Source organism: Denticeps clupeoides, chromosome 19 (genome assembly GCF_900700375.1).
Source record: "Denticeps clupeoides chromosome 19, fDenClu1.1, whole genome shotgun sequence".
Taxonomy (NCBI): Eukaryota; Metazoa; Chordata; class Actinopteri; order Clupeiformes; family Denticipitidae; genus Denticeps; species Denticeps clupeoides.
Window position 1 is genome coordinate 12,710,420 of NC_041725.1, and position 12,602 is coordinate 12,723,021.

General features: G+C 44.0%; 1 protein-coding gene across 1 annotated transcript; it reads left to right on the forward strand.

Annotated features, from left to right (window-relative positions):
* Positions 1-403: 403 nt before the first annotated feature.
* bace1 (beta-secretase 1) lies at positions 404-7,748 on the forward strand. The gene is made up of 9 exons (XM_028961846.1): positions 404-1,183; positions 2,447-2,535; positions 3,218-3,434; positions 3,511-3,648; positions 3,888-4,022; positions 4,306-4,407; positions 4,592-4,741; positions 5,778-5,949; positions 6,314-7,748. Exons 1-9 carry the CDS (start codon positions 905-907, stop codon positions 6,556-6,558), a joined length of 1,527 nt encoding a protein of 508 aa, XP_028817679.1. The 5' UTR covers positions 404-904; the 3' UTR covers positions 6,559-7,748.
* Positions 7,749-12,602: the final 4,854 nt, after the last annotated feature.

Sequence of the window (12,602 nt, forward strand, 5' to 3'; positions counted from 1 at the left end):
TGGTGTAAGTGTATTGTGAAGTAATGAATTAAAGGGAAATAATCGATATCGACTTCCTGAGGTGCAGTCATGATTTAATGCACACATACATCTTGTGAACATGTTGTGAAGATGGTGAGCTGGTGAACTAAGGAAAAGAGCATTTCACAGCAGAAAAATAATGACAGAAAAAAGACACAAAATACATTTATATTTACTGATGATATTTTTACAGTTGTATATTTGCAGCACAACTGTATAATAGTTGTGCTGTGTATGTGTGTGTGTGTGTGTATATATATATATATATAATATACAGTTGTGCTGCAAATATACAACTGTAAAAATACAACAGTTATATATATATATGGGGTTGTGCACATGGTAGACTACATTTCCCACAGTGCCTCAGGCAACCCCCCTCCCCGCCCCCACCTCACGTATATGGCTCTCCACACCGGGATGCGCTGAGCGGATGCGGGGAAGATGGAGGAGGGCAGGCCGCTGTAGATGGCGCTGAGGCTCGGATGTGATGGATGCGGATTATGGAGCCCTGCCCGCTCGGACCGACAGCGGTGAAACCGGCGCTGAACGCGGGATGCCCGTCGCCGTGACCGGACGACGATGGCGCACTGGGGAGCTCTGGAGCTGAACCTGCAGTCAAGCAACGATCAAATAATCGCACGGATGACGGCTCGTTTTTAATTCACGGTGTTTTGTTTTGTTTTTTAAGTCGATGGGTTATGACGAGGAAACGCGGGGCGTCAGATGCGGTAACCTGTTACTAAATATAAACTTCAGAGCCGAGTCGGGATGAAACGGACACTTCCTTCTTGAACGAAGCCCTGCAGGCGATGGAGAAGGAGGATGAATAATCCCTCGCAGGCGTGAAAACGACGAGGTCACTCGAGATTATAACCGGAAGATGGAGGCGTCCCGTCTTCCCTGGCTGATGCTTTTCTGGACGACGATCGTCCTTTGCGGAGCCACTGGATCCAGCGTCGGTGAGGGGGCCCCGATGCGGCCAGGGGCCATCCGCCTTCCCCTGCGTCAGGGGCCGCCAGCCGGGCCGCAGGCCGCCAGGGCGCCCCGGAAGCGCAGAGCGGCGGGCGGCGTCAACTTCGTGGACATGATCGACAACCTGCGTGGGAAATCTGGACAGGGGTATTACGTGGAGATGGCAGTGGGGACACCGGCGCAGAAGGTGAGGGCGTTTTTCCGGCTGCGTGGACACGCCCACCCGCGGAGGCCTTCCGCAAACCCCGCCCACTCTACTTTTTTTAATTAACAAGGCAAATTCATTTAGAGCTTTCATTTATAAGCCCCGTCTGAAAGCAAAATGGCCTTTGAGATCAGACGGAACAAGAGTGTACCAATTAACGTTAAGTGCACCCATCTCCCAGAACAACTAACACCATTGTGAGTGGAGAGAGTGGGGCAGGGTACGGCCCGGCACCGGGGTTGAACCCTGGACAAAATCCCTAATTTGTCACAAAATAGCATTGTTTTTCATTTGTGCAGCCTTCTTGGGTTTTGTTTTTATTGCTGACATTATGCCGCAAGCGCGATGATCTCTGGGTTCGGTGCCGTTGAATGAAGAGACGCAGCGGCGGTGCTCTCTGGAGTGAGGGATGATTCTTTTCGAGACTCACAAGTCCCTTGTTTTTGGAGAGCTGAGGGTTGGTGGTCCCTCCAGGGCCAGATCTGGTCAGTTGTGTGGAGTCGGAAAGACTGTCACCTGGCCGATGTTTGTCTCTGCAATGAAACATCATGCGGCCAGAGGTTCCCGAATTGCTGAAATTATGCAGCATTTATTAATCATACATAGTACACTTGAGCAGTTTATTTATGTTTTTTGGTTATTTATAAAAGCTAGAAACTGAATCTCTTTTTTTTTTATGTGTTTCCTTCGTCCTTCACCCCCCCCCCCCCCCCCCCCCCTTCTCTATCCCTAGACTATTCTCACATTGCTTTTTCCCCCTTACTTTTATCCACTTCCCTCTCATTCACTACGTTTTTGGCCGTGTCTGTGAGTGACTATCACATTCTGCCCCGTCAGTGAGGCTATCTGACTTTCAGCCGGTCCCTGGTGGCAAGAAGAGGGCTGATCGATAATATATCTCTCCTCTAAATACCACAGAATGCCACTTGCAGCTCCAAAGGACCAGCACAGAAATATTGATGTTGCGTTTGTCTATATGTTTAAGAAAAACTGAATTTTGGGGAGTGCGTTTTTTTTTTATGAAAAAAAAACTTCCTTCATCTATAGCAATGTAGTGTCCAGTTGGTTATGATAATAACAGTGATGCTGAAAGTCCTGTACTGTATCAAAATGAACATTTGTGCATCGTGACAGTTTAATTACTGGATTTACACTTAGGTCAGTGAAGATCTATGGACACCTTCCTTATGTTTTTCATATAATAGTAACGGATAAAGGCTCTTGCATGTTTGCCTCTTGTAACAGTTAAACATCCTGGTGGACACGGGAAGTAGCAACTTTGCTGTAGGAGCTGCTGCACACCCTTTCCTCCGCAGATACTACCACCGCTCGCTGTGAGTAAAACCAGCCGACATTGTCCCTTCACCATTGCGTATTGGTTCGACTTGCTGCCTTTTTTAATGCATCTGCAAAAAGTAACATGACCTGGTGCACACTTCCTGAAAATCCTTTGTTGCATGATGCTTTAAAACCAATTCAATAAAATAATGTACCAGTATGTTAGCACCTTGTGACCCCGCTGCCACCACTGTGAACTGGAGCGGCACACGTATCCATACATTGCTGACACTGTAATCAGTTAAAGCGAGTCGCTTTGGAAATTATTATTATTATAATTAGATTTTTTTTGTGAAGTGATTGTCATTGTGAAACACTGCAGCACATCACACGGTGACACAACGAAATGTACCCTCACCCTCGGTGAGCGGTGGGCAGCCACGAAAGGAGCCCGGGAAGCAATGTGTGGGGACGGTGCTCAGTGGCAGCTTCGAATCGGCAACATTCTGATTACGGGGCCGATCCTAATTAGCCTAATTAGTGCTAGTAGCCTATTGGGTTAGACACTCGTCTATGAACCAGAAGACCACAAAGTCACAATTTTAATCCCCATTTACTTCCATTGTGTCCCTGAGCGAGACACTGTCCCTGTAAGTACTGATTGTAAATCGCTCTGGATGAGGGGCATAAATGTAAAGGTTCGATGAGTAAGTGGTTATGTTGTGCATTGGGTTGCAGCTCCAGCTCGTACCGGGATCTGGGCCATGGCGTTTATGTCCCCTACACACAGGGGAGGTGGGAGGGGGAGCTGGGCACAGATGTGGTCTCTGTGCCCCACGGGCCCAACTCCACTCTCCGTGCCAACATCGCTGCCATTACTCAGTCTGACCGATTCTTCATCAACGGCTCCAACTGGGAGGGTATCTTGGGCCTGGCCTATGCTGAAATTGCCAGAGTGAGTGGAGGAGGTGCTTTAAGTAATGTGTGTTATTTTCTCACATCTTCATCTAACGTTTCTTTTTCGTACGTAGCCCGATGAGAATTTGGAGCCCTTCTTTGACTCTCTGGTCCGTCAGACCACTGTTCCCAACGTTTTCTCCTTGCAGCTCTGCGGAGCTGGTTTCACCCAGAATTACAGCCTGGGCAGCGCCACTGTGGGAGGAAGTATGGTGAGTGACATGAAAGTTAGAATTCACATAGAGTAAATGTGGGCACAGTTTCTGCTCACCCATGATCAACGCACTGTAAGCCAATAGAGTGTAGGTAAACCAGAAACACTGAAGATAAAGCTCCAGGAATCAGCACCATAGACAGCTCCTTTTAATTAACAGATGTAATTCAAATTGTAATTCATGCGATGAATACATGGAATGAGTCTAAGCAGGAAGTGACATGTCCATCCCTTTAGATCATCGGCGGCGTCGATTCTTCACTCTATGTGGGGGATCTGTGGTACACACCTATTCGGCGGGAATGGTACTATGAGGTCATCATTGTGCGAATTGAGGTCAATGGACAGGATCTCAACATGGACTGTAAAGAGGTGAGGGACCTAGACAGTTGACTGAAATTTGAATCAGATTTGAAATTATGAATCAGGTGTGATTTAGATGTGATCGAAGGTGATAATAAATTGATCCCCTGCTGGTTTTGTAAGTGTGAACACTTGCAAAGAAATGATCAGTCTCTAATACCAAAGATAAAGCAAGATTTTGCCAACAAGTACTAAAGCAAGTTTTGTTGAGTGCAACTTAAATATATCATGTCTGTGTAATATTATATTGTTTATTTAGTTTGTCTAATTTCATTAATTGGATTTTTTTCAGTATAATTATGATAAGAGCATCGTGGACAGTGGCACCACCAACCTCCGCCTCCCTCGCAAGGTTTTCCAGGCAGCTGTGAAGGCCATCGAAGCAGCTTCCTCAGTCTGTACATTTGTTCTTTGCTCTGCTTTTCTCATTTTTTTATTTAGATTTTTTTTGTTCTGTTGTTTCACCCAAGTACGGCAATACCCAACTATCATTTCCTCGGACTGTTTGCGTGCAGCATTTTTGTTTACATTTAAATGTTGACGTAAATTGAATGATTATTACAAAATTTCTTTCTCAGACAGAACAGTTTCCATCTGGTTTTTGGCTTGGTGAGCAGCTGGTGTGCTGGCAGGCTGGCACCACACCCTGGCATATCTTTCCTGTCATATCGCTGTACCTGATGAGTGAGAACCGCAACCAGTCCTTTCGCATCTCTATCCTGCCACAGGTGGGTGTGGTTCTGCTTTGCTGTGTTTGTCCATGTTATTCATTTTGCATCGGCTGGTTCGCCTCACCTGACCGCTCAAATATCCGCCCCTGTGTAAAATATCATGGTTGACAGGAGTGATAGAGCCTGGTTTTACATGCCAGAACAGGGATTTAAGAGTAGGGCAGCAGTAGGGTTTTAAGAGTGACTTAAGAATAAGAAGAAAAAAAGATGTGAAGCATGTGGCACACCTTGGATTTGGATTCAGGCCAGGAAATATCACTTTAAAAAATGTCTACAAAGTGTGAGCAGCAGTAGTCGGTAACAAAAGGAAAGGAATTGGCCGCTGATGTCTTATGCCCTTTTCTTAAAGAGTTGTCTGTTGTCGGATCATTTACATTTACAGTATTTAACAGACGCCCTTATCCAGAGCAACTTACAATCAGTACTTACAGGGAGAGTCCCCCTCGAGACACTCAGGGTTAAGTGCCCACTGCTCACCAAGGGTGATGGGTTAAATGCAGAGGACACATTTTGTTGTGTCACCGTGTGCTGCGCTGTGCATCACAATGAAAGAAACAATCACTTACACTTTCTTTCTCATAATGCTTTTTGTTGTTTTGTATTAATGATACGACCACTGTGCCTGGCATATTTTTTCAAAATTTTAGATGGATCCAGTGAATGATGTACAAAGACTCGGCTGAACTGAATCATTTTATATCCATAGATGTACACATCAATAAGAATCAATAAGAATTATGTTTATTTTCAGAAAACAGTCATTTATATAAGATTTGTAATATATATAAAAAAAAACAGGAAAGCACTGGAATGACATTAATGGAACACATTAGTTCATACAGGCCACACGTGTCTAGGTGAGTAGAATTGAATAGCTGAGTCATGAACTGCTCTCTGGTCGTTCTCATTGTACGCTGCTGCTGCTGCGGGGAATATTGTGCTGAAACAGTTTTTCCTCTTTGTGCACCTTTTGGCAGGGACTGTAACTTATTTTGCTGATGCATCTCCTTCCTGTGTCCTTTGTCCTTTGCAGCAGTACCTGCGTCCTGTGGAAGACGTGGCCTCGGCCCAAGAGGACTGCTACAAGTTCGCTGTGTCCCAGTCCAGCACGGGAACAGTCATGGGTGCCGTCATTATGGAGGGTTTCTATGTGGTGTTTGACCGGCAAAACAAGCGCATTGGCTTTGCCGTCAGCACTTGCCATGGTGAGGAAAATGTAGCATTTATCTCTCATTAACACAAATTTATGGGGCTGTGGTGGCCTAACGGGTGAGGAAGCAGCCATGTAACTGAAGGGTTACGGGTTCAAACCTCGAATCGCCAGGGTGCCACCGAGCAAAGCACCATCCCCACACACTGCTCCCCGGGCGCCTGTCATGGCTGCCCACTGCTCACCAAGGGTGATGGTTAAATGCAGAGGACACATTTTGTTGTGTCACTGTGTGCTGTGCTGCAGTGCACAGACAATCACTTTCACGTTCTTGTTTTGTATTAATGCATTAATGAGGTGCTTAATTATGCCATATGCGCATGTCCATATTTAACCTGCTCACCTTTTCTCATGCACAGTACACGACGAGTTCCGAACGGCGTCAGTCGAGGGACCCTTCCATGGTTTTGACCTGGAGGACTGTGGCTACAACATCCCACAGACGGACGAATCCACCCTAATGACCATAGCTTACATCATGGCTGGTATCTGTGCCCTCTTTATGCTGCCCCTCTGCCTCATGGTGTGCCAGTGGCGCTTCGCCCGCTGCCTACGGCCTCTGGGAGCCGGAGACTTTGCAGATGACATTTCCCTCCTCAAGTGATCTGTGTGCACAGGTCCAACAGGTGACAAATAAAAGAAGAAAAGAAGTACAAATAAAATTTGGGTTGAGTAACTGGGCGGTGTGGTTATTAGGTTCAGCTTTGGAAAGGTTGCACAATGGCCGTGTCATGCATTGTAAATATCCATGGCATATCAACATGGGAAACACACGCAAACGGTAGCAACACATGACTCAGTTCCTACCCAGTATGAGAAAACAAAGGCCAATGATGCAGAGCTAATATATGTAAGCAGTGTGTAATGTGGTGTGTTTGTGACCTTTCAGTAAGAATGGATGGCATATCAAGGACAAGAGTATTAAGTATATTAATAATATATTCCTTTTTTCTTTTGGAATTCTACCAGCCTCTCATGAAATCTCTGATATCATGTGATAATTGTTTAAACGATGTACTGATGTGATTATATATGGAAACTAAAAGGGATATATATATGGAGGGATTATGTGGATGGCTCTGTACGTTTATGCATCAATGTACTGAATTATATGTATTTAAAAGAATTAATGCAAGAGTTTTTTTAATGGTTCTTCTTCTAAGTGAAATGTAGGTCCTGTTTGCTCAACAAGCGTAAAAAGGGTGTATCATGACACACATACTTAAATGGTTTTATACAGAATTCTTCAAATAAATTCTGTTATGAATTCCTAATCACTGACACTGACTCAAGCAAACATGCATGTTCACCCTGACACCAAAGCTGTGCGTTCAGCTACCTTTGCCTACGGGCCACAATATGCAAACCCAGAGCAGTCACCATGATTAATATGCAGTTATCGTCTAAATATGCTAACACAGACCAAACGTCACCATTGCCAATGGTGAAATAAGGCATGAATAGTTTTGTTGCACATATGGAACAGTGGCAAATGTAAGGTAATAGAGAGTTCCATTATATATCCTTTCTTTCTGAGATTATATATGTTTTTCTGTCTGAAATGACAGATATCGCAGCATCTTTTTTTAACCTGCTGTTTGCGGCACTACCATATTCTTTCACAATGCAACTGTGACATAATGACAAAGGCACTTTTCTTCTTGATTTTTTCTTTGGAGAACTGGATTGTATGTGTGAGAAATGTATAAAATCACATTGTTCTATTCTAAATTGTGTAAATAATTCTCAATGACAGATCAGTAAATAAAGTAATTAATGATATCGCATAACTCATTCATTGTTTTACCAAATTATTTCAGAAACATGCACTGCACAGTAGCAGAGAACCATATACCTGATGGAAACAGGATTACCATTCTTACAGAAAAATACACTCATAGGTATAGGTACGAATCACCAAGGTGCCACTGAGCAAAGCAACATCTCCACACACTGCTCCCCGGGCGCCTGTCATGGCTGCCCACTCCTCAATACATTTACATTCACAGCATTTATCAGACGCCCTTATCCAGAGCGACTTACAATCAGTAGTTAATACTAAGGGCAAGTTCCCCTTGGGGCAACTTAGGGTTAAGTATCTTGCTCAGGGACACAATGGTAGTAATTTGAGTAATTGTAGTGGGATTTGAACCTGGGTCTTCTGGATCATAGACATAATGAAGACAATTTGCTGAATTGCAACAAAAGAGGATTTAACATTGATCATGGCATGGTTGATGGTTTAAGTATTTCACTGGGTCTACTGGGTGCTTGACACACAACCATCTGTAGGGTTTACAGACTCACTAACATTGGACAATAGAAGATTGGAAAAAATGTTGCCTGGTCAGATGAGTCTGGGTTTAAGATGCAACATTCAGATTGTGGGGTCAGAATTTGATGTGAACAACATGAAGGCATGGATCTATCCTCCCTTGTATCAACGATTCACGCCTCTGCTGGTAGTGTAATGGTGTGGGGGATATTTTCTGTTTCGATCAGCACCAAAATCTTTGAGGAATGTTTTAGAATGTATGCCACAAAGAATTACGCCAAAACATTTTGGATATTAAAATAATTTTCTTAAGTAATGTTCATTCATTGTAATGTCTTGTAATGTCAGGTGAAAGCGTCCTTCATTCTTCGTTCCTCGTCATCCTCTCCGTTCACCCGCCGCGTCATGCCCGCATGGACGTGACAATAATTGTCAATAGTACTGCTTATGGTACACTAATGCATGCAATGCTATCCTACCAAACTGAAATAACTGTACTGTTGTAAATATAGTCACATTGGGTTTTATTTTTGCATTAACAATACAATACAAAAACAATGCTTTCTGATGGTACTGGTAAAAATAAAGTGAACACAGAGTACACCAATGAGGCCTTCAAAATAAAAGTAACGTTGTGGTGCATTAATCCAATCAAATGTCTGCCAACTGTGTTCTAAGGGCAACTCGTAAACAACAAAAAAAATTCTGACTGAAGTCAATGAGACACAATGTACCTCCCTCAGCATAATACACTTACACTGCTGAGAACATCACGGCAGGTGGTTTCAACTCGTGTCTATGGGGATATTTTCCTCCGTACTCTGCAACAGCTACCAAAGGAAAATATGTCACCTCAACTCCTGCAAGCCTGGGGCCGGACAGTTCAATAAGAACAAGATCAATATCTCTGATCTGTTGTGCAGCAAGGGTACGGCAGTTATTGATCCCTGAGTGTGTGTTTTTCAGCAACTGTGTGTTTTGGTGGGGGCATGCGTGTCCACAGGTGTGCTCTTTCAGTCACATGCATTGTCACTACTACAGGAAATCATGGCCATGCCTCAACGGTTGTGTGAAATTACAAAAGGGGATATCCTGTTGTCCTCTTTGTGCCAGGGCCTCTGCCACCTGAGCGGCCAGATCCTCCACAGACAGCCCAGCCAGCGTGCCACGGGATGCTTTCACCTGCTGAAGAACTTTGGTTAGCTGCCCCCTGTGTAGAAAGAAAACCAGACAATCTTAGAAGATGGTGACATAGAAAGTGAAGTGATTGTCATTGTGAACTACAGCACAGCACATGGTGCACACGGTACCCGCTAGGCCACCACTACCCCCATCAAGTGTACCCTAGCAGTTGTAACTGATTGTAAGTCGCTCTGGATGAAGGCATCTGATAAATGCTGTTAATTTGTAAATGTAAGCATTTTCTTTTTCACAAATTAATCAACAAAAAAAGTCTATTAACGTCTACTCACTACACCAGTAGTTTCTTAATGGGGTTAATACATGTGACATTGGTAAATCTTATTATTCTGATCTTATTACACAATTTTCTTCATTTGGTTAGCATAGCTCCCTGGAATTAAAAAAATGCAAAAGCTCAGCTATAATAACTGTCTCTAATGCAGTGGTGCAGCGCCATTGGAGGAACAGTACCTGCTTAACTGAGGAAACCTGAGACACAGTTTTTCCAGCAATTTGCCCCAGTTTGAATGGAGGCTGTATCTGTAGAGAAGGAAGGTGTGGTTTTGAGAAGAGTGGGATTAAGAGAAAAAGCTGGAGCAGGAACGGCCGTGACAGGCAGGGGGTGAAGTTGACAATGGGCGACGGGCCAATGGACGGGTTGGTGTGGAGCGCTGCCACTGGTGTCAGCCAACGTGTGCAGGAGCTGCGTGCAATGGACCGGTGGCCAAAACCGTGGGATGACGGGTCTGAGAGGTACAAGGTTGGTAAACATCCCCGAAGTCAACAGCTGGCACTGGCCTGGCGATGTCGTTGCCAAAGAGTCCAAAGGGATTTGAGAAAGGAAGCCAGGAGGAGTGGGAGGAAACTTCTTGAATACATTCTGTTGTGATAATAATTATAATGAACATTGACCAGTTGTGAACACATTGCGTACGCCGGAGAGTCATTATGAAACGTATAAAATAAACATTAGATGAGCACGGCTTCTGTCTGTAAGCCTCAGATTGAACTCAAACATTAACACATGCCAAGAGCTGATCATACGTTTCTTTTTCAAACATTGCCTGGTGTACACTAAAGTGGGGACAAAGATTGAAGCACTGGGCTAACAGACCTTGGGGACAGGGGGCAAAGGTGGCACCACTACTGGGGGAAGATTCCCCAATTCCTCGCCCTCCCGCAGCTTCTGGAGGCGCTTGTCATACTGTGCCTGATTAAGTAAGACCAGCATCAGCCGTTTGCACATTCAGAGGTCTGCTGAATGACTTTCCTTTTCACCTGGAGGTGTGCTAGGCTTGCCATGACGACTGACACATGCCTTTCCCACAGCTGTCTGTGTTGGCATTGCTCAGCCAGCCCACCAAAACTAGAGAGACAGCAGAAACATGCAAATTGGCACCTGCAGTCTCAATAACCGGAATAATGATCCTTTCCAATGAACAATATTTATTAAAACTTGAGCACAATGAATGCGACTAATTTAGCCAATCGGTGACAGGCTGCTCAAGGATGTCACAACTTTGTGCCTTTTAGTGAAATTAATTGATGGATGTTTGAGCCATAGTATTTCAACGGCCATAATATTGTTCAACGCGACACAAGTTAACCTATCGCATGGCTACTAACACACTGGAATCAATGAATGAATAAATTGACAATCACCTGGTCAAGATGATGATCCACTCCTCCACTGAAGAAACCACAACTTCTTGCTGAATCTCCATGGCAGCTTTCTTTAATTCAGGTTAATTTGAAGAACATCAAAGATAAAAGTGTTAAGCAGAGAAAACTGAGATGAAGGTTTATTCCAACAACATCACCTCGCCTTCCTTTATTTTTCCTTCATTTGATTATTCTGTTTTCAGTATAAGGGTAATTTGCTGTATCACCATAGCCCCTTAACATTCCAGGAATCATGACTACTATCACTTAGTAAATGCATGTTATTAATGCTGTAACTTGATGGAAGAAACACATGGATTGGGAACCTGGGATGACCTGCTGACCCTGGAGGTGTACAGGGTAAGCCTCATTTCAAAATACCTTTCATTTCAATAATCACAGCAAAAATAGATCATGTGCCATGCTGCTCATCTGTGGTAGTTGTAGACAGTAGATACATTGATGACATTCCAGATTGCACACGTCATTTCCTAACAAAATTTGCCTATGAAAAAGAAAACCTAAGTCCCAGGTTCAAACCCCACTTACTACCATTGTGTACCTGAGCAAGACACTTAATCCAGAGTGTCTCCAGGGAGACTGTCCCTGTAACTACTGACTGTAAGCTTCTTTGGATAAGGGCGTCTGATAAATGCCATGAATGTAAATGAAAGGAGAAGCATAAAAATGGCAATGACTTATGTAGGGGAAACCAATATTTTTTATGATGTAAATATCTGAAGTTGTTTGCTATATATGTATTTGATTCACCAACTGTGGCCTCTGTTTTGAAGTAAAAAGTCAAAAAGGCAAAAGTCATTAGTTACCTAACTGCCACTTAATTAAAGAAGAGAAAGTGAAGTGATTGTCATTATGAAACACTGCAGCACAGCACATGGTGGCACAACGAAATGTGTCCTCTGCTTTTAACCCATCACCCTTGGTGAGCAGTGGGCAGCCATGACATGCGCCCAGGGAGCCGTGTGTGGGGACGGTGCTTGGCTCAGTGGCACCTCAGTGGCACCTTGGCAACCTTCTGATTACGGGGGCTGCTTCCCTAACTGCTAGGCCACCACTGCCCCTGAAACCATCACTGCCTCATAATTAGCATTGAAAACGATGGACTAACTGTTGCATGAAGTGAAATCTTTTGGGCTCACGTGGTCCTAGCGAAAAAAAAGAAAAAAAGAGCCTTGATTATGCTTATTTATTTGCCTTACCTCATCCTCCAGTGCCACCATAATAGCCTCTTCTGCTTCCTCCTTCACCTTCTCTTTTGCTACTTTCAGCACTAGAAGCTCTTCTTTCCACAGTTGCCTATCCCCACAGGAAGACAATTTCTTTAAAAATGCATAAGCGAAGGCACCTACAGATCTCAGTGAAACGAACAACGCCCTGACTTCTGCAGAGATTCCTCTGCCACGAGAGAAGCCAGCTTTCCCTCAACGCACTCCAATTCCAACATTAGCCTGAGGAGAAAAATAAGCATGTACAATTCCTCTAAACAATTTTTTTGGTTGTTGGCAAAA

Excerpts from the sequence above, each read along its gene's own strand:
- bace1 (XM_028961846.1), top strand. The coding sequence starts at position 905 with ATGGAGGCGTCCCGTCTTCCCTGGCTGATGCTTTTCTGGACGACGATC. Across the intron at positions 1,184-2,446 it reads TGGGGACACCGGCGCAGAAG|TTAAACATCCTGGTGGACAC; the intron begins GTGAGGGCGTTT and ends CTCTTGTAACAG. Across the intron at positions 5,950-6,313 it reads TGCCGTCAGCACTTGCCATG|TACACGACGAGTTCCGAACG; the intron begins GTGAGGAAAATG and ends TCTCATGCACAG.